The 22,282-nt window shown below is 53.9% G+C and overlaps 1 protein-coding gene across 1 annotated transcript in view; it reads left to right on the top strand.

Annotated features, from left to right (window-relative positions):
- The first annotated feature begins 1,046 nt into the window (after window positions 1-1,046).
- SULT2B1 (sulfotransferase family 2B member 1) overlaps window positions 1,047-22,282 on the top strand; it is a 30,143-nt gene continuing 8,907 nt past the window's right edge. Inside the window, exons 1-2 of the mRNA XM_037162934.2 lie at window positions 1,047-1,192; window positions 19,340-19,479. Of these exons, the coding sequence (XP_037018829.2) occupies window positions 1,122-1,192; window positions 19,340-19,479 (211 nt within the window). The 5' untranslated portion in view covers window positions 1,047-1,121. The remainder of the gene's footprint in view (window positions 1,193-19,339; window positions 19,480-22,282) is intronic.

Here is a 22,282-nt window from a genome sequence, read left to right on the forward strand (position 1 = left end):
TCTCTCTAGACTTATCTGCCCAGACAATTAAAAAAGAACAAGGTATACACACTCCTTTTGTCCCATAAAAAGAAGTCACTTTTGGTGAGGAACTTGGTCGTCGTGACCCAGCTCCAGGTCTCTGAGAGTTGGGGGGCAGCCGGGTTTTGGGGGGACAGAACAGACAGAGACGCTGGCTCTCCTGAGCCTGCCGCTTGTGAGATGTTCCACTTGGTCATCACGGCTGGGGAAACTGAGGCACAAGGGGCCGATGGGACGGGTTCCAGGCTCCAGAGCTGGCAGGCACTGGAGCCGGGGTCCCCAGCAGGCGTTCTGGTCCTCAGGCTCCCGCCCCCCAGCCACCAGCCACGTCTGGCGTCCCCCCGGCACCTCTTGGTGCCTCTGTGTCTCCCTGTCTCTCCCTCCCTGTGACCCGCTTGTTTTCCCATCTGCTCCTCGCTCTCTCACTCTCTCTGTCTCTCTGAGTTTCTCACCGTCTCTGACTATCTGAGCGTCTCTGCCTCCCTCGGTCTCTCGTCGCTGCCACGGTGGCCCTGGCCGTGTCTCCCTCTGTCTCAGTCTGGTTCTCCCAGGGTCCCTCACGGGGTCAGCCCACGAGGGCAGCCCCTGCCAGCTGGCTTCCCGGCCGCGTCCCAGTGCTCAGAAAGGCATCTGGCAGACAGGGTGCATGCGATAAATATTTCTTGAGTTAATCAAGGGGTGAATGAATGACTGAATGAATGAACTCTCTGAGACGAGTTAGCTCCTTCGCCAGATGAACAAACGCAGGCTCCAGCTAGGCCCAGACTAGCCCAGGGCCAGCGGCCGGAAAAGCCGTGGTGCAGGGTGGTCATCAAGCCCCTGGACGCTGCCCCTGGAGCTCCCCAGATGCCTAGCACTGCCCACCTCCCCTTCCCCCCACTCTCGGAGATGGGTGGCTCCCTCCCGGCCGCTCCCCACGGTTGGAGGCGTGGGTAGCAGCTGGGAGAACCGGCTGGGTGCTGCCCCTCCCCTTGGGCGTGGAGGTAGGCACCTGGCGGGTTCCCCCGGGTGGCAGACGCCGCTGCCACTCACACCGGATCCCCGAGCCCTCGCTGTCTGCTCCCTGCACGCCCTCCCCTCCCCAGCCTTGCTGGCCTGCCATGGACGGGCCTGCCGAGCCCCAGACCCAGGCCCTGTGGGACACCGAAGAAAAGGACATCTCAGAAATCAGGTAAGGTACCCCCCACCCGACCTGGGAGGTGGTTTGGGGGAAGAGCCAGGGGCCTCTGCAAAGCTGGCCCGGCCTCCTGCAGTTTCAGACCGGGAGGACTTGGCTGGCTCTGCCGGGCCGGCTCATCCACTCTGGGGTACAGGTGCCTCCTTCAAGGGAGTTGGGAGACCTGGGCTGTCCCGAGTCACCAACTGGGATGCCCGGAGTGTCCGCGTCCTCCTTGGGGCCTCAGTTCCTCTGTCTGTCAAAGGGGCCCACAAGCCACCCATCTCCCTGATGCGGGGCTGGATGCGAGCGGAGGGTTTGCTCAGTAGTTGTTCAGGAAACGTGAGGACCTGCTCTGCTCCTTTCCTCCCTGGACACCTCCATGAGCCCTCCCATCAGGGAGCCTTCCCTCTCGGGGGCTCGGAGTGCACCGCCGGCTCCCTGCAGGGGAGGACGGGAGAGCAGAGGTGGGCGGGGCTCGGGATGCAGCTGCGTCCCTCGCTGCCTGCGAGGCTGTGTGCTGGGAGCCAGGGGCCGGAAGATGGTCCCTCCTAGGAGAGGTTAGGACAGAGCACTCCCCACCTTGTGCGCCTGACTCCTTCATTCCTGGGGGTGAGTGAAACACTTCTCTCATGCCCACTTTCCAGATGAGGAAACTGAGGCTGAAAGAGACAGTAGTGACTGTGATGACACAGCCAGAAGCAAATTTGAACACAGTCCCTCTGACCCTAGAGTCTGTGTTTTCTCCTCCCCTCAACAGCCTGGGTAATACCCTTTCTCCTTGGCTCCATTTTCCAACTGGGCAAACGAAGAGAGGTTCAGAGAGGGCAGGCGGCCTGAGCAAGGTCACACAGCAAGCCGCTTAGATGATCTCCATCCAACTGCCAATATCCCACACTCTGCCAGGTGAGGGTCTCCCACTGGCCTTCTGGGCCCCTCCCGCCACCTTGGGACTTACTACTGCTTCGGGCCGCCCTCAGCCCGGTGCTGGGGCTCAGAGAGGCCCCGCTGGTGCCCGGGACTCAGCAGCTGAACTCTATCTAATTGCTGTGTGGCGTAGACAAGCCTCACAGTGTCTCTGGGCCTCCCCAGCTGGGAGTGGCCCCCAGGCTGGTCCCCAGCTCTGCTGGAGGAAGGTCCTAGCGTCCTCTTCTCCGGACCTCATAGGGTTCCACAGTTTCTCGCTCCAGAGGTAGCTGGGCCCCTCCCTGGATTCCCACCTGTAGGGAGGTCTCAGCTTCTATTTCCTCATCTGAAAAATAGGGGTAAATAACTCTCATCCATAAGACCCTTCTAGCCCTGAACATCTGCTGCCCCCTGGGTGCGGTCCTTAGGGTTTCAGACTTGCTCTTCCATGAGTTTCTGGAAGCCCCTGGACCCAGAAGGGTGCCTCTCATCAGGGCCCTTGAACTTGCCTTCTGGGGCCTCCCCCTGCATCCCTCTGTCTCCTGCTCTCGGGAACCGGCCCGTCAGTCACCAGGGCAGACCCCTGGGCACAGTCCTTGTCCCTTCCTTCCTCTCCCTCCCACAGCCTGTCACTGCCCAACCCCACTCTCCTGTAACCTGCCTCTCTCCATTCTTGGCCCTTGGAGCCTCGCCCTGGCCTCCCGCCCCCAGTTCTTCCCCGAGCCGCCCCTCCCCTCCTGCCAGTCCCAAAGCGACTCCAGGCCCCGGCGCTCTGGCCTCCCAGCTCAGCCTTCTCCCTCGCCTGCATTCCATCTGGCCCATGACCTCAAATGTCCCGGCCGCGCCTCCGCATTCCCTGCCCCAGTGCCTTTGCACGTCCGTTGCCCTTCTGCCAGCATTCCCAGAGAAGTCTCTTCTAATCTCTAACTCTATCCCTGGCCATCCCCAGCTCAAGTCCCTTCTGGGGCTCCCCAGCACCCGCTTTGGTGGTGGTTTCCAAAACACCTGTCAGACACAGATACCTGTGGGCAAGAGAAATCTTGTTCCCAAACAGAACTTCGTCACGGATATCATGGCGGAGCTCCTCTCGTTTAAAACGGGGTCCCGCCACTTGCCTTGCTGCTTCTGGGGCCTCGCCTCTCTGCTCCCACAGCCCCCATTCTCCTCACTCCCTGGGCCCCATCCAGCTGCTTCCACAGTCCCTCCAGCCCGGGCCAGCCACCCCTGGGCCTTTGCACCTGACGTGCCCTTTGCCCGGGAGGACCTCTCTCCAAATTGCTCACACAGCATAAGACTCTCGGCCACCATAGGTCGGTCCCTGATCACGCTTCCAGTTTCACGCCCACCCCGTGGCACCCAAATGTTGACCTGCTCACAGACAGGGACAGCGTGGGGACCGCCTCCGCGGTCCTCGGCTGCAGGGAGCCTGTGACGTCAACGAGAATAATGCCAAGGAATGAGAGGACGTGAGATGAGGCAACCTTTCAGCTGGAGCTTTCAGAAGGATTAGTCAGGAGGAGCTGACAGGTGAGGAAGGGCAGGGCTCACGGGAGGATGAGGAGGGGATGGACCGGGCAACAGAAAATTTCCAGGGAGACCACTATCACACAGCAGAGACAAGAGTGATTTTTTTTTAAATCCTCACTCAAGATACGCTTATTGGTTTATAGAGACAGAGGGAGGGAAACACTCACTGACTGGTTGGCTCCCGGACACAGCCCATCCGGGGATCCAACCCACAATCCAGGCATGTGCCCTGACCTGGGATTGAACCCTCAACCTTTGGGTGCACCAGACAACGCTCCAACCAACTGAGCCACCCTGCCAGGGCGTGACATGCGTGAGTCTTAATGTCAAGCGGAAGGCACTATTTGGGGCCCGGCTCCATTTATAAGTCTCCATCCTCCTCCGACAAAAAGAGCTAAGCAACATACTGTGTAGGGGGTACAGGCCTAGGTGAGAAAACTGTCCCCCCAAACCAAGCAACTGCCCCGGATGGTGTGGCTCAGTTGGTTGGGCTCGTCCTGCAAACGAAAGAGTCGCTGGTTCAATTCCCTGTTGGGGCGCGTATGGAAGGCAACCGCTTGATGTTTCACGCACCGACGTCTGTCTCCCTCTCTTTCTCCTTTTCCTTCTCTCTAAAATGAAAAATTTAAATTTAAATTTAAAAAGAAAAAAAAACCCTCAAGCAACCGACAAGGATTTAATTTGGGAGAGAGGCTGTGTGGAGAACACCCCCGGGGCCGAGGAAGGGCCCAGAGACACCAGCGAGACACATTGCTCAGAATGTTCTAGTTCACAGGGTTTGTTATCAGTTACGCTTTATAAATTTTATGTGTTCCCTGCGCCTTGTATATATATGCAGGGGACTAAAAAGGGAGAATAAGGGCGAAATGAAAATCGGAAGAGGAAAAAGTTAGAAGCAAGAGGTAGGCGGGACGCACACAAGGGGTCAGTGTGCAGGGTGGACAGCCACTGGGATGACAAGCCCCGGGGACACTAATCTCTGGAGAACTTTTGAAGTGTTCGCTGTGCGGAGTACTTTCCACCCATTCCCTCATTTGGTCCTCACCACAGCCTTTGGAGATAACTATTAGCATCCCATTGATGGCTGAGGCCCAGAGAGGTTGAGTGACTGACCCAAGGTCACACAGCTGCCAAGTTGGGTGGAGCAGGGATTTGAACTGAGGCAGGGTGACTCTGTCACACCCCAGACCGGATGGACAGGTGTGGAAGGAATTAGAAGGTGAGCAAGATGAGGGAGAGGCAGGGAGGCAGCCCCTACCCAGGTACCAGGCTTAGGTGGCTCCCCGAGAGTGAGCCCTTCTGTATTTCCTGGGAGAATCTGAGCCTTGGACTGTGCCTGGATCGGCCCCTCTGGAGACGGTCAAGGCCAGAAAGAAGCCAAGCTGGCGTTTGGACCTGTGTTGTTGCTCCTCCCCCGGCCCTTTGATCTCCGAGTCCACGTGCAGGCCCGGTCTGATCCTGGCCTCCGATTGGCTGAGGGCCCCGGTGGTTTTACCAGCCCCAGCCTCCCCTTCCCGCGGGAGAGCTGAGCAGCGCTCGAATAATTTTATGGCCACAGCCCTGCTTTTTCCAAGGGGAAGGAGGGCGCTAATAAAAAGATTTTAAGCCATAAATACGGAGCAGGGCATTGGCCCCAGTGGTCTGGGTGGAATTCGGGCCAGCAGAGAGGAGGGGTTCGGGGCAGCCAGTAGTAAATACGGCGTTTAGGTGACAATTGGAACGAGACATTCACAGCCCCCCCTTCCCCCTCGCCCCACCCCCACCCCAGGGAGGCAGGTTTGGGGAGTGAAGGGAAGATGTGTTTGCTTCCCACAGACTCTGTAGGGTCTGGGGGGCGAGGGGGAAGGGTGGGGAGGGCAGGTGCATGTCCGGTGGCCCTGTATAGGGGTCGGGGAAGTGAGAACAGCCAGGACGCGGTCGCGCAGCGCGCAGGCAGGCAACCCTGAGTTCCTGTCCCACCTGAGTCGCTCACCGGCTGGGACCCGCGGGCACAGAGGCTGCCAGGGCTGTGAATCTGAGCAATGGGCGCGGGGGGCGCTGCCTGGGCAGGGGCTGGACGGGGCTCTGCTGAGTCAGGGTTTGCTCAGTCGTCCTTCCTTCCTCCTTCTCTAATTCTACCCGCCGGGAAGCAGGTGCCCAGGAGGGCGAGGTCAGCGTGAGGAATGGTAATAATTAGGACCTTTCACGACAGGGGCAGGTCGCTGGGAGCCAGCCCGGTCCCCCCGGGTTCTCTCCTTCTCCCGAGAGCCAGTGTCCTAATTCCCATTTTGCAGATGGGAAGACTGAGGCCCAGAGAAAACTTGTACATCTGCGATTTGCTCCAGACCTCACTCTTTTAAAAAAAAAAATCTTTTTATTTAACATTTTATTTATTTATTTTTAGACAGGGGGAAAGGGAAGGAGAAAGAGAGGTACAGACATATTAATATGTGGTTGCCTCTCACACGCCCCCCCCCCATGGGGACCCGGCCCACAACCCAGCCATGCTCCCTGACTGGGAATCGAACCAGTGACCCTGTGGTTTGCAGCTCAGTGCTCAATCCACTGAGCCACACCAGCCAGCAAAAAACCTCACTCTCAATCCCCATTGCTAGAGAAGGGGGCCAGACAGGGGCCTCAAACTGCGAGAGGAGGCTGTCCCTCTGTGGCCATGACCTCCACCAGGGGCCTTGTCACCCCACATGGGACCTGCGTTCTGTCTGTCCATCCACCCTCCAGACCAGTGCCCTCCTACAGATTCATTAACAAGAGCCCTCTACGGAAACTTTCTTTTTAGCAGCCACATGGGGGGGGGGGGGACAGGTGAAATCAATTTTAATTCAGTATTTTAGTTAAACAGAAATATCTGAAATAGTACCATTTCGATGTCGAATCAACAGGAGAAGCGATCGATGGAGTGTCTGACTTCCTTTCCTCCCGAGCCCCGAAGTGGCCTGTGCGTGTTCTCACGCACATGCGCGATGGGGCGCTCGCTTCCTCGGCCCAGACCGACCTGTATTCAGATCCTACCGCCCGGCCGCCTGAAAGGCGGTTTCCAGGCCTGAGTTATTCCAACCCTGCCTCAAAAGTTTCCCAGTAATTGACTTCAGTGCCGCTGTTTCAGTAATCGTTGAGTGATTCAATCTTTAATAACCACTAAGTACAATTTTAAAAGTTGAGGTCCCCTGTTGCATTGCTTTCTTTCTTTCTCTAGATTTTTACATTCATTATTGATTTTTAGAAAGAGGGGGAAGGAAGGAGAAAGAGGGAAGCAACAATGGGTGGTTGCCTCTCGCGTGCCCCCTACTGGGGACCTGGCTCACAACCCAGGCATATGCCTTGACTGGGAATTGAACCAGCGACCCTTTGGTTGGCAAGCTAGTGCTCCAACCACTGAACTACACCACAGGGCCATGCAACCTGCATTTCAAGGGCTTTATAGCCACATGTGGCCCGAGACACAATGGACTGTTTCCCTCATCTCGCAAAGTTCTGTCGGAGGACAGGTCCAGGCCGTGAGTGCCCCACAGGCAGGGAGCAGCACATAGTAGGAGCTTAATAAATATCTAAGGGCAGGGAAAGAGAGAAAGGAAGCTTAGATAGAAAGGTTGAGAAGAGCCTTCGGGCTAAAGGCCTGGCACATGCAGACGCCCCCGTGCTGGGTGGAGCAGGGAGTGTGTCGGAACGAGCAGAACTTGGTAGTGAGAACTGGAAGACCCTGGCTGTGCGGGCAAGGGCCTGGGAGGCGGGGCAGTGCAGGCCCTTGGGGTTGCCGGGAAACTGCCTGACTTCCAGGGCCACAGCCAAAGATGCGGTACACAGAGCCCTGAGAATTTGAAGAGGGTGATTAATTTCTTTAGCTAGATTTTTCTGTATGATTAGCGTGACCCTAAAAGTAACACATCAAAGTGATATATTATCCATTGTTTTTTTTTAATCATTTAAAAGTTTGTACAGCTTTTTTTTTAATGTGCAAGAACTGCCAAGGCGAGGGGAAGAATAGGGAGGGGCGAGTGACCCAATCAGACCTGAAAACCTCCTGTAAAGGTGTTATAATCCAAACAATACAAGCTCCGCTCTATGACCCAGCCATTTCTATGCTACTTACTTGCCCCAGATGAGAACCTAGGCTCCTCACGGAGATGAGGTCGGTCTCGGTGGCTTTAAGCAGAATAGCCTGACCTGCAGGCACCTGTGAGCAGGGAACAGAGGCGATCTCTGCAAACAGTGGAATCCTGCTCAGCCATAAAAAGGAACAAACCCTAATATACGCACAAACACAGATGCATGTCAGGAACCTTACGCTGAACCTAAAAAGCCAGGTGCCAAAGAGCACATCTTGTTAAGATGACAGAGACCAGCCAACTCAATTTCTGATGGGACAACGCAGGCCAGCGGTGGCTGTGGCGTGGGGGTGGGTACTGGGGAAGCACCAGGAAGCTTTCTGGGGGCGATTCGCTGTTCCGTATCAGAATAGGGAGTCGGATGGCACGGGGGTACTATGCACTTGTCAAAGACCACTCAAGATGAATGCATTGCATGCCCTGGCTGGTGTGGCGCAGGGGACTGAGTGCCAGTCTGCAAACAGAAAGGTCACCAGTTCAATTCCCAGTTCGGGCACATGCCTGAATTGTAGGCTGGGTCCCCAGTAGGGGGTGTGCAAGAGACGAGGACACAATGTTTCTCTTACACATCAATGTTTCCCTCTCTTTCTCCCTTCCTTCCCCTCTCTCTGGAAAATAAATGAATAAGCCCTGGCTAGTGTGGCTCAGTGGATTGAGCACCAGCCTTCAAACCAAAGGGTTGCCGATTCCATTTCTGGTCAGGGCACAGGCCTGGGTTTCGGGCCAGGTCCCTGGTAGGGGCCCCAAGAGGCAACCACACATTGATGTTTCTCTCCCACTCTTTCTCCTCCCCTTTCACTCTCTCTGAAAATAAACAAATTAAAATCTTTAAAAAATAGGTTAGTGTATTTCTTCAAAAGAAAAGTAAGTGTATTTTTTATCCTCACCTGAGGACATTTTTTTATTGCTTTTGAAAGAGAGAAAGAGAGAAACATTGATGTGAGAGAGAAACACTGATCAGTCACCTCCCGCATGCGCCCCAATCAGGGATGGAACCCACGACTTAGGCACAAGCCCTAACCAGGAACCAAACCTATAACCTTTCGGTGGATGGGAGGACGCTCCAACCGACTGAGCCACACTGGTCAGGACAAGAAACTAATTTTAAGAGAATGGAAGTGGAGTGTCTTGCAACTGATTTGAAAAAGAACGGGAGGGCTGCAGACCGACCTGAAATGATGGTCATGATGGGGTTAGTAGCTGAAAAATAAGCGAGGCTCGGAGTAAAGTGTAAAGCGTGACATCAGCGCTGTTTAGAAGGAAGGGGAGAAGGGCGTCCTCCCATCTGTCCCCTCTCCCTGCCCCTCTCCTCCCCCTCCCCCCACCTTCCCCCAGGTGTGGAATCTCTGCCTTCTCTGCCCTGAGCTCTGAGAACCCCTCTTCTGCCTCTGTAACTTCTTTCCTGACCCCACGCAGCCAGCTGGCTCACTTCTTCTGCCTCTGTAACTTTCTAAATGAACTTCCTCTTATTTAAAAAAAGTAAATAATCACCTGGCTGGTGTAGCTCAGTGGATTGAACATGGGCCTGCAAGCCAGAGGATCGAGCGAGGTCCGATTCCCAGTCAGGGCGCATGCCTGGGTTGCAGGCCAGGTCCCAGCAGGGGGCGCACAAGAGGCAACCACACATTGATATTTCTCTCCCTCTCTCCTCCCCTTCCCCTCTAAAGATAAATAGATAAAATCTTTTTAAAAACACACCAAAAAAACCCCTATAGATAGGTGTGAGGTGGGAAATTCTAGTTCCCACAGGCACCCCAGACCCATCCCTGGGGATAACCACTTTTAACGCAGGTGTCAGGACATTTTACATTACCTCAAGGGTGCATGTTGTCTTTGCTTATTTTTAAAGGCTTTATTTATTTATCTTTAGAAAGAGGGAAGGGAAGGAGAAAGAGAGGGAGAGAAACATCCATGTGTGGTTGCCTCTCATGCGCCCCCTACTGGGGACCTGGGCCACAACCCAGGCACGTGCCCTGACTGGGAATCCATCAAGCGACCCTTTGGTTTGCAGACCTGTGCTCAATCCACTGAGCCACACCAGCCAGGGCTGTCTTTGCTTATTTTTAAACATAACTCAGATACTACTTTATGTGGGCCTCTCTCCTGGCCTTTTCACTTTGCAGTGTCTTGGATATCTGGCCAAATGAATGCCACCTCCTTACCCCTCCTACGGAAGTTTCAAAGCGATATAAAAACGTGGGACGATGCAGGGAACAGTCCTATCCCCCCACACACACTAAGATTTTACTATACTTCATTATTTTATTGTCTTATAGCCATGCCTCCTTCTGTCCATCCATCGATTCTTCTTTCCCGTGATGCCTTTCAAAGCCAGTTGCAGTCACTAGTAGAGGGTTTTCCCCTCCACGTTCCAGGCTGCATAGCATGAAATAGACTTCAATATTTGCCTGTGGATTTTTCCTTTCGTGGGTGATGTTGACATGTGATATTTGGCAGAAATCTAAAGTGCGCCCGTTTTGAGAAATATGTGTGTTGCCCAGATCCCTACCAAGACAAACACCTCCTGTGGAAATGGCTGTATTCCAATGTTGGGGCGCCTGTTGCTCAGGTTCCTCTTATAAATAATGTTGCAATTAACATCCTTGTGTATATTTCACTGGACTTTCCCCCACGTGGCACCTATGCCCTGAATTTCTGCATCCAAAACAATGTAGCGACACGAACGTGTGGTCTGCACGCACTTCAGATGGTAACTCTTGGAGGTGGGACTAAGCAGGCGGAGAATTTCTGCTCCCTCTGCTTCCCTACTAGGGGAGAAGATCCGCTTTATAGAAGGCGCTAGACAAAGGAAATAATTACTTAGTATTTAAAGAAGTAATAGATAAAGAAAATAATTACTAAGTGTTACAGGAGAAGAAGGAAACAGGAGTGCTGTAACGGGTAACCAGAGACTGTGGACAGGTGTCCCCAGGGGTCTAGATAACAAATGTCAAGTTGTCTCCCAAAGAGGGGAGGACAAAGACAGAGGTTGTTTCTTCCCACTCTGGCCCAGGCGGGAATCATTCTGCCCGAGCAGAGGGGCCCAGAGGAGCAGGGGCCGCTTGCCCGAGAGGAATTCAGGAGGCGAGGAAGGGCGCCCCTGTCAGAGGGAGCAGCTCAGGGAAAGGCAGGCCGCGGGAGGCCGACTGCGACTGCGCAGTGCGCTCGGGAGTCAGGAGACTCGAGCCCAGCTCAGGCTGCTGAGTCTTGGCAAAACCCGCCATGCAGAGAGAGGCGAGAGGGGCTGACCGCAGGTGCCGTCTGTGGGTCAGCGGGACAGCGAGGCTGTGGAGAAAGGTGCCCCTGGCCCAATGGCACTCCTGGAAGGGCGGCAGCTCCAGCAGCCCACCCGCTCACCCCCTTTGCACACGCTGGCACCCTCAGAGCTCCTCCCTCACCTCCTCAGGGCTGCTCAAATGCCACCCCCTCTGAGGGCTGTCCCCTGGCCCCATCCTCTAAAGCTGCAGCCCCCTCCCCAGACACCCCATTTTTTTCCCATCGCCATCCACTCACTGTTCAATCAAATGTAAGCGGCAGTAGGGTTTTTTTGCCACTTGCACTCCCTGCTGTATCCTTTGGCACGTAGTAGATGCTCAGTAAATATCTGTGGGCTGCATGAAAGAATATGCCTCATCCAAGGCAAACAAATAATCTAAAGTTCCCGGAGATGGAAAGCTCTCTTTGGACATCACACTGGGAAGTCCCTGGAAAAGAAGTCCCAGTGACCCCCCTCCCCAACCACTGCTCATTCTTCAAGTGAGACCAGAGAGGGCAAGAGATTGGCCTGGGGTGGGTGACACAGTGAATCCAAGGCAGGCCTATAACCCAGGCAGGGGTTGCTTCTCTGCACACCTCTGGGTAGCCCAGAGGCACGCTGGCCAAATGGACGTTTGATTATAATCATGGCTGACAGACGTTAAGCATTTATATGAGGTTCTTTTAAAAAAAAAATTGTACAGTGAGATTGTTGTGTGTGTAGGGGTATATATAGTGCAGTTTATTTGTTTATTTATCTTTAGAGGGGAAGGGAAGGAGAGAGGGAGAGAAATATCAATGTGTGGTTGCCTCTCATACGCCCCCTACTGGAGACCTGGCCCACAACCCAGGCATGGGCCCTGACGGGGAATCAAACTGGCGACCCTTTGGTTGGCAGCTTGAGCCCAATCCACTGAGCTGCACCAGCCAAAGCTTCTGGGATCCCTTCTTGTGATGACCCTTGTGATTACATTAAGGGCCCTCCCTGACCATCTTTCCATCTCAAGATCCTCAAGGTCCCCTCAGCTGCTGAATCCCTTTTCCGTTGCTATGCAACAAATTCCCAGGTTCCGGGATTGGGACGCGGCCTCTTTGGGGACATTATTCACCTCACCACAGCCCTGTACACGGGGTTAGAGGCTGTGCCCTTCAGGGGCTGGCTTCCTTCACTTCGTGCAGCACCTTGACGGCTCATCCGATTGGCTGTAGGTATCTGTGTGGTTCATTTCTCGTCAGTGCCAAGTGGGACTGCGTGTGTGCATGGGACACTCTTTGTCCGCTCACTCATTGGAGGACATGTGGGTTGTTCCCAGTTTTGGATGGTTATAAACACTGTAGCTGCGAACGTGTGAGTAGGTCCAACCCGTGTCTTCCCGAACCCCCCACCCCCCAACAGCCCGAAGCCCCGCCCACAGCGAGCACGTGCGCGCAGGAGCCAGCGGGGCACCGCCCCACAGCACCAAGTGGGTAGGGCTGTTAACTGCGGGGCCACACTGCCTGCGTCTAAATTCCAGCTCCCTCCTCTGCAGCTGTGTGACATTCGCCAAGTGGCTTTGCCTCTCTCTGCTTTGATTTCCTCGTTTGCAACACAGAAGAGCAATACCGCCCACCTCCTGGGGCTGTTGAGAAAATAAATGAACTAAGGCACCTAATATAGTGGGAGTATTGTGCCAGGGAGTGCTCTTGGTGTGCTTTTTATTTTTTCAACAAGCATCGACACACCCTCTGTGTATGCCGGTATCTCAGATACATTGGCAACCAAGAGAGACTGGGGGAAAAAATCTGTGGCTTCATGGACTTTACATGCAAATGGAGAAGAAAGGCAAACAATCCATGTGATATGCAAACCAGGAGAGCGTCTTGCAGATGAGAGGGGCTGTAAGAGAGCAAGCCGGGTGCGGAGTGGGGGGTTCCATTGTAAACAGGGCATCGGAGCAAAGACCTGAAGGAGGTGAGGATGCCAGTCGCAGGCCTGAATGGAAAAAGACAGGAACAGGCAGTGCAAAGGCCCTGAGGCAGGACTCAGCCTGAAGTGTAGCAGCAAGGAGCTCGGCGTGGCTGGGACCCAGTAAGCAAAGCAGAGAGGGGAGACTTCCATGCACAGAGGAATTGGGGAAGATCGCGCTGGACTTTGCGGTCACTGTGAGGGCTCTGCTTTTACCCTGAGTGAGAGGGGAGGGTTTTGAGCAGAGAGGAGGGACAGAAGCCCACTCAGGCCTGTGGCGGCAATGGGGGGCGGGGCATGGCATTCTGGGGGAGATCAGTAAGGAGCCGTAATCCAGGCAAGAGTCGACAGCAGCTTTTAATCCTTACCAAGTTCCTTCAAGGATGGCCTCTCTTTCCTCCTTCTCCAGATGAGGAAACTGAAGCTCAGAGAGGGTAAGCTTTATAGTCAGGGTCACACAGCTAGTGGGTAGCAGAGCCAGAGTTCAGATCCCAAATCTGTCCAACTTCAGCCCATCTTCCTTCCCCACTGGGTGGGCTGGGGTAACTCTGGAGTTGGGCGGCTGAGGCCCCACCACCAGGGGCTCTGAACTGGGGACCGTTTGTTTACTGTACACCTGTTATGTGCCAGGCACTGAATGAGACAGACACACTGTGTCCTAGTGGCAGAGGAAGGGGGAAGTTCAATGGCAGGTCACTACTGAGGCATCCTTTCAAGACTGCTGTGTGACCTTGGGGAAAGGTATTAACCTCTCTGGGCCTCCATTTCTTCTGGCACAAAGGGATGCCCCCAATATCCACTTCATGGGGTTCTGGGAGGAGTTGATGATAATGCATGTCCTTGGCTTTGACTTTCCATAAATGTGGCGTCCCTACGTCCGTGCTTCTGCTGGGACCAGAAGGACGTCAGACGGGGTGCTGGAGGACTGAGGCAGCCAGAGAGGTGGGCAGGCCCAGGCTGTGCAGGGCCCTGCGTTCTGGGCTGAGGAGCTGTGGCCATGTGGAGGATGAACAAGAGGGGGAGCGTGGGGGCCCAGAGACTAGGCAGGAGGATGGATCGAGGGGCCAGGGGCCAAGTAGGAGACCTGGGCTGGATGGAGAAGGGTGCGGGGCCTGGCAGAGTGGGAGTGGAGGCAGGAGGGCCGATGGGTTGGCCCACTCTCAGGGTCTCACGTCCTGGGGTCTCCTGAGCAGGAAAGGCCGGGCACCTTCTATGGGCTAGACAGGTGCTCTGCCAGTTGCTGGTCACAAGGGATGGTCCCTCCTGCCGCAAGCCTCTGACCCAGCTCAGTTGCCCTCCTCATTCCTCTGTTCTAGTCGAGCGATGCTTGCGTGCCAGGCCCTGGACGTGCTGTGAGAACAAACCGGGGTTGTGACCCAGGGAGGGGAAAAGGTCACCCTGGGCCAGGTGGGATTTCCCAGGTGGGAGAGCAGGTGCACAGCACCTGTTTTCAGGACACGCTAGGGTTTGGCCAGGCAGGAATCCGGGTGGGGTCTCCCTGGCTTCCACGTGCAAATGCAGGAACAGGCGGGGGAAACAGGTGGGGTGGGGGTGCTGACGGCATCCCTGCAGGAGCAATAGCAGATGCAAAGGCCGGGAGGTGGGGATGGTGCTCAGTGCTAGCGAAGGAGGGACTGGGACCGAAGCTCTCAAAAGGACAGAGGTTCAGAGGTTCACGTCCCAGCTCAGCTGGGTACTTGCCCGGTGGCCTTGGCCAAATTGCTTTTCTCACCTGTACGAGGAGATCCATTAGGCTCTCCCCCCCATTCATGCCTGCCTCGTATTTAGGGAGTGTTGCTGCCTGTATTGAGCAGCTTGTTGTTCTCGGCTCTGAAGGTACAGTGGAAGGGGACCCAGCTTGGGGAGCATCTAAAGGAGACGCTGAAGTGCCCAGAGCCGAACTCAGAAACTGTGGACACACCTGAGAGAGGGCAAGGGAAAGGGAGGGAGACAGAGAGGGAGAGCAGTGTGGTTGCCTCTTGCACGCCCCCTACTGGGGACCTGGCTCACAACCCAGGCACATGTCCTGACTGGGAATCAAACTGGCTACCCTTTAGTTCGCAGGCCGACACTCAATCCACTGAACCACACCAGCCAGGGCTGACTCTCCTTCATTTTTTTATTGCTAAAGCCCTTCCTGCATTCCACATTCATTCACTCATTCATTCACTCATTCACACATTCATTAAGTCAGCCAAACACTGAGCACAGGCTGTGGGCACTGTGGGGTCCCACCCTGGCCTCCTGGGACATGGCTTGGACCGGATTTAGAGGACATCAAGGACTTCAGTGAATATCCAGGGGCTCCCAAAGGGCACAGGGTATTTCCAATTTGGCATCTCCGTTTTCCTCTCCTACAGGCTGGGGAGGAAATTTTTCCCTAAGGAGCTGTTTTCCCAGAGCACATGCTAAAATAACCCAGACAACTAATGAAAGTGTCAGTTTCCTCAGCATTTAACAGCAGCCAGGTGCTTCACTTTTTTATCCCTTTGAACCCTCACGTAGAAGGAAAGCCCTGAGCTTGAGATGACCGTTAACCTCACGAGACAGATGGGGAAACTGAGGCTCAAAGAAGTCCCATCTGTTGCCCAAGGCACAGAGGGAGCCAAGGCCTAGGCGCTTAGATGCTAACCTGCCTAGTAACTGATGACCTCAGAGTGCACACCCACTGGGCTAAATCTGCCCAGCAACCTGTGACATCACTAAGACCACGCTCACGTTCAACCTATAGGGTACCTGATAACATCAGTGAACAATTAATTAGATGCACTGAGGGCCTAATGAGTACCAGACGCTGTGCTAACCAACCCTTCCTCTGGGTTCACGCAATGTCCAGTGTTGCCTCTACTACTGTGTGTAATAATAATTTTAGCCCAGAGTATTGACTATATACTATGAGCCAATCTTTACTGCTATTGGCCCGTTAAATCCTCCCACTATTCCTATTGTTAAAAACTAACATTTATATAAAGCTTTCTTGGTGCTAGGCACGGGTCTTAACACTTTTTCATGCTCACAAAAACTCTGTATAAGGTAATGATTGTTTTAATTCCCATTTTATGGATGAAGAAACTGAGGCACAGACAGGATGAGTGACTGGACCACAACCAGACAGCTGGTGGGACATAGAATTCAAACCCACACATTCTGGCTCCGGGTTTATGCCATTAACCAAGGCGCTGTGCTACTTCTCTTACCCCCGTGTTACCGTTGTGGAAACTGAGGCACAGGGTGATTTAAGCACCTGACCTCAGCTCAGCTGGAAGGTGCCAAAGCCAGACTCTGAGCCCAATATGTGCAGCTCCAGAACTGCACTTAAAACAAGTTTTTATTTATTGATTTGAAAGACAGAGGAAAGGAGAGAGAGACATCAATTTGTAGTTCCACTTACTTTTTAAAAGATTTTATTTCTTTAATTTTAAAGAGGGGAAGGGAAGGAGAAAGAGAGGGAGAGAATCATTAATGTGTGGTTGCCTCTGGTGCGCCCCCCCGCACTGGGGACCTAGCCTGCAACCCAGGCCTTTGCCCTGACTGGGAATTGAACCAGCAACCCTTTGGTTCGCAGACCCACGCTCAGTCCACTGAGCTATACTAGCCAGGGCTGTTGTTCCACTTATTGAAGCATTCATTGGTTGATTCTTGTATGTGCCCTGACCAGAGATCAAAACCATAACCTTGATGGTTGGAGACAATGTTCTAACTAACTGAGCTACCCGGCCAGTGCCCAGAACTGCACTCTCATTCATACCTGGACCACTTTGGTTACTCAGAGGCACGGCCAGAGAAGGCCTCACCCCTACCCCTCTGAGGTAACCAGCCCTCCCTCCCTGTGCCCTGGGGAACAGCCCCCAGCCGGGAACAAAGGGGCCTTCACCAGCAAACCATAGACCGCACCCCCAAGATTCCCAAACAGTCCCCCTCTGACCCTCTTGGGACACTGCCCTTTGGGAACACTGGCTGGCTGGGCGGAACCTCACTGGGGCTCCCCAGAGCCCTCCTGGGACCCCAAGCAGAGGACACAGTTCTCTCTGTAGCTTCTGTCCTTGGGCTCCAAGCCCGACCCTTATGCCAGGCCTCAGAGAAACTCCCCATCCCACAAATCTCCGAGGCTGATGGAGGCCTTCCGGGAAGACACCAGGAGCTTGTTGGGCAAGTCACAGTCCTCAGCGGTCCTCCGTTGCCTCGTCTGTCAACGGGGCAGACAGGGAGGAACTAACAGAAAAGGCTTCTGCAAGCCAGCTGGGATTTCAACATCACTGAACCCAACACCTCGCCTCCTTTTTTATTAGCAACAGCTGTTTTCGTGGGAAGAGTATTTTTTCCTTTTAACATTTTACTCATTCATTCAGTGAACTTTTTAAAAGATTTTATTTATTTATTTTTAGAGAGAAGGGAGAGAAACATTGATGTGTGGGTGCCTCTCGCACGCCCTCTACTGGGGACCTGGCACACAACCCAGGCCTGTGCCCTGACTGGGAAGTAAACCTGTGACCCCTTGGTTTGCAGGTCGGCACTCAGTCCACTGAGCCACACCAGCCAGAGCAGTGAGTGCTTTATTAAAGTAAAGTGCACAGGAGTACCGTGCAATGGCTCAGGGAATTTTGAGAAGTGGGCACACCATGTGACTAGCCCTCCACCTGCCCCACCCCACAATCACCCATTCCCCCAAGGATAACCTCCATCTACCTTCCAAAGCCACAGGACACTTTCTCTTGTGTTTGACCTTCCCGTGATTGGACTCTGGTGATCTGGACGCTCTTGTGTCCCTTGTCCTTCAGTCGACATTACGTTTCTGGGCTTTTTTCTGTGCCATTGCCCCCCACACACACCTTTTTTATATAACAGAAGATTTGAAACATCCTCTTTGCTATTTTGAAATAAAATCCACAGATGATATAGCCTATTTACAATCCCCCTCCCACACTTTGCTGTATTGTCCTAACTATTCCATAAAGACACAAAAAGCCCTGGCCAGGTATCTCAGTTGGTTAGAGCATCCTTGGAACATGCCCGGGTTGTGGGTTCGATCCCCGGTCAGAGCACATACGAGAATCAACCAATGAATGCATGAATAGGCGGAACAAGAAATCGATGGTTATTTTCCTCTCTCCCTCCCGCTCCCTCTAAAATCAATAAATGAATGAAAAAAGAAAGAAAGACACAAACGGGTGGTCATGCAGTGTGGCAGCTAAGGCTTGGCAGAGACAGGTATTGTGGGGCCTGAAGCTGATGTCATTTTGCGGGGGGGTGGGGGTGGGGTGGTGGTGGTTCTCCCTAAGGCCCCCAATAACTGTCGGTAGAGGGAATGGTCAATCAGAAGGAGACAAAACATCCTAGCAACTTGCTTCATTTTGAAGGCTGATACCCAATGCAAACGTTCCAGAAAAATAACACACCAGCTTCTGGGTCCCAACGCTTCCAGCCCGAGTCCCCTCCTCCACCATAAATTTCCGGTGCCCAGCCTTGGCTGTCCCCGAGCCTTCATGTCACTACACCCGGCAAGCTCACTGTGACCGTGGCAGACGTGACTGTAAATTTTATCGGTACCCCACCCCCGCAACTGTGTGTCCCAGTGAAATGTGTTCCCCAAGTCAACTCAGTCCCCCAAATACGCAGCTCTCTCCCACACCACGGACAGGAGACTTGGGGGGGGGGTGGAGACTGTGAGAGGAAGGGACAGCGGAGTGAACACCCCAGTGGCTCCTGAAACACCCCACTTTGGACGCCTTTACTTCTGTACGAGGCCATGTGAACGCGCTGCAGGCGATGTGGGCAAGCGGCCCGAGCGAGGGGCTTGAAGCTTAAGCCGGTCGCGTCTGCGTCGGCAGGTGGGCTGCGCCGCTCTGTGGTCTCGCAGGGGTGGGCAGGGCGCCTGGCTTCTCCGGCCTCCGTCTCCTCATTGGTAAAATGGGGTGGTGGCTTAGCGTCTTCCTCGAGAGCTGGGGTGCAGAGTCAGTGTGTGGGGAAAGCATTTAGCCCCACTTTGCAGAGGTGAAGGGCTCTCCGTCCCGCCAGCTGTGTGGCTTTGGGGAAGTCCCACAACCTCTCTGGGCCTCACTTTCTTCATCCACAAAATGACGATAGGAATCATCGTCGCCTCGCAGGATTGTTGCGAGGTTTCAGCAAACCATCCTCACTGTGCAGATGAAAAAAGGAGGTGCAGAGGAAGCCCCCTGCCAAGGTCCCACTAGCGAGTAGGGTGCTCCTCGCCCATCTCCCTGCTCACCCTCCCTCCTGCGGGGAGATTCTTCTGCCGCTTTCCGCCGCCATATCTCCTGGAGACCTCAGCTGCAAAGCTGGACACCCTGCAGGCTCCTGGGACCTTAGTGGACACTCCAGTGCAGGCCCCTGGCCCTGTACCCTCCCAGGTGACCTCTGACCTCACCTCTTCCCCGTTCTCACGGTGTCTCCCCCACCTTCCTGCAGCCAGAAGTTGTCAGGTGAATACTTCCGGTACAAAGGCATCCCCTTCCCCCTGGCCGTCTACTCACCCGAGAGCATCAGCAGCACCGAGAACGCGGAAGTGCGGGACGATGACATCTTCGTGGTCACCTACCCCAAGTCAGGTACCTGCTGGGTTGGGCGGGGTGGGGGTGGGGCTGGGGGGCGTGGACCGAGGGTGTGAAGGGCACACTGAAGACAATGGGAAGAGGAAAGGGAGTTGGGTCTGCTCAGAGCTGGGCGACTTGGCCTTGGCAATGGCAGGTCCTCCCCTCCCCCCCAGCCCAGGGGGACCCTCCCGGGACCCAGATCCCTCTCCAGTCTCAGGTCAGCTGTCACGTCCCCAGGCAGACCTTTGCTGACCTCAGTGGCTAAAACAGCGTCCCCATCCTGTGCCTCTCTGTCCCCTTAAGTAACCTCATTCTTGACTCCATGCAACAGTACCAACCACTACATTGCATTTTACTTCTTGATTTACTCTCTGGTTTTCCCACTAAAATGTGAGCTCTCTGAGGGCAAATAGGGCAAAATATTTCCTTTTTATTAAAGATTTTACTTATTTATTTTCTTAGAGAGGGAGGGAGAAAGAGAGGGACAGAAACATCCATGTGCCAGAGAAACATCGCCTCTCACACGCCCCCTACTGGGGACCTCACCAGAAACGCAGACATGTGCCCTGACTGGGAATGGAACCAGAGACCTTTAGCTTTGCAGGATGACTCTGAGCCCACCGAACCATGCCAGTCTGAGGGATGAAGGCAGATTTTTTAGTTTGTCTTTTCACTACTGTGTCCTTTCAGCCTGAAACAGTGACCAGCACATCATAAGTATTCAATAAATATTTGCAGAAGGGAGGGAGGCAGGGTGTGCAGTGACTTTGTTCAAAATTCTTCAGAGAGGGTTCCGGGAGAGGAGAGACGACCTCCAGGCTTCTCTTCTCTAAAATAATAAGGTTGACTTTTTTCTCAGAATATTTTTGAAAAATTTCAAAATAGGGCATTCACCCTTTCAGCATGGAGTTCTGCGAAGGGTTTTTTTTTGGGGGGGGGTGGTAACAGCTTCGAGATACTATTCACATACCAGACAGTTCACCCATTCAAAAATGTGCAGTTCAGCCCTGGCTAGTGTAGCTCAGTGGATGGAGCACAGGCCTGGGAACCAAAGGGTTGCTGGTTCCATTCCCAGTCAGGGCACGTGCCTGAGTTGCAGGCCAAGTCCCCAGTAGGGGGCGCATGAGAAGCAACCACACACTGATGTTTCTCTCCCTCTCTTTCTCTCCCCCTCCCCCTCTCTAAAAATACATTAATTACATCTTTAAACATAAAAATAAATAAAGTGTGCAGTTCTATGGCCGTACTCACAGTTGTGCGACCATCACCACGATCGATTTTGGAACATTTTTGTCCCTCCAACAGGAAACCTTGTCCCCATTAGCCATCACCTCCCAACCCCCACACTCCTGTGCCCAAACCCTCAGCAACCATTTATCTACTTTCTCTCTCCGTGGATTTCCCTGTTACGGACACCCCTTATAAAGGGATCACACAATATGTATCCTTTTGTAACTGAGTTCTTTCACTCAGCATAATGCTGGCAAGGCTCATCTTAATCAGCTCCTCACTGATTAGTACGTACCAGACTCCAATCCTGTGCCTTGATGCGCAAGGTAAACTTTATGCACAATCCCCTGTCTCATCTGTGCACCGCGGGCACAGACAGGCATTTGCACACGTATTTTTTTACTATGGAGAATAGACTCCTAGATATGAACCTGCTTGGTCAAAGGTTTGCGATGTTGCCGGATAAACCAAGTTTCCCCCCGTGCAAGTTGTCGAAATCTGCTCCCCCAAGAGCGGGCTGCGCGTGAAGCAGCTCTGGAGACGGTGGGCGATGTTCGCCCAACCACGGGAATGCAGTTACCGCCCCTGAACTGTACACTTAAAACGGCTACATTGGTAAATTCTATGTTCTGTTCATTTTCCCACTTAAAATGGGTAAATCGGTACATTGCATGTTCTGTTTATTTGACCGCACGCTCACACACAAAAAATTATTAACTAGTAACGGGATTAAACCACCAAGGGGTCACAAGAACTCCAGTGGACACAGGAAATGCCAATACAGGGAGCAGCCACGCCCTGTGTGGCCGAGGCAGATATTCCAAGGAAATTTGCTGGGGGCGTGCGGGGGGTGGAGTAACTGTCACTGGAGCCGTTACACTGCCAGTCGCCGCCCGAGGCTGGGGCTCAGAGAGGAGCTCACGAAAACCGGGAAGAGAAACCCCATCCTCCTCCAGGGTTCCTCCAGCGCCCTCTACCGACAGAGCCTGATATTGCGCTGGCTGGCACAGGGGGAACGTTTGCGGGGTTCAGTCCCAGGATCAACCAACAGTGTGGATCTGGGCGGAAAGATCACGCACTGAGACTGGCACAGGGTGGTTGTCAGAATCCAAAGCGATATAATACTAGTAATAGATGATTTTTAACTATTATTATTATTTCCGGACTGACTTGCCTGTGGAATCCTGGAATCCACACGCCTGTGACCTGGGTCATGAATGAGGTCCCTTCCATCTACAAGTCATTGGTGGTTTCTCACACAATGGGGGAGGGGGGGGAGTTACTCCCAGAAAAAGGCCGTGGAAAGAGCGGAGCTTGGATTCAATTCCAGCTTCCCCTATGTATTGACAAGTCCTTCCACCCTAATACGTGAGCCACAGAATCTAAGAAACTGGACCCAATAGAAGCTTTATTTCACCCTGGGAACTCCAGCCAGTGCAGGCTGGATGCAGGGAAGCCGCGGCGGGGCACGGGCGGGATGGGGGGGTGATCCGGCGGTCTCAGACAGCCCCGCCCCTTCCTGCTGTGGCTGTGCCATCCTCGGGAGCCCCAGTTTCCACTGGTGTCTCTGCATCCAGCCAGCAGACAG

This window comes from Artibeus jamaicensis, unplaced genomic scaffold, assembly GCF_021234435.1.
Source record: "Artibeus jamaicensis isolate MK-2021 breed Jamaican fruit bat unplaced genomic scaffold, CSHL_Jam_final scaffold_804, whole genome shotgun sequence".
In the NCBI taxonomy this organism is placed as follows: domain Eukaryota; kingdom Metazoa; phylum Chordata; class Mammalia; order Chiroptera; family Phyllostomidae; genus Artibeus; species Artibeus jamaicensis.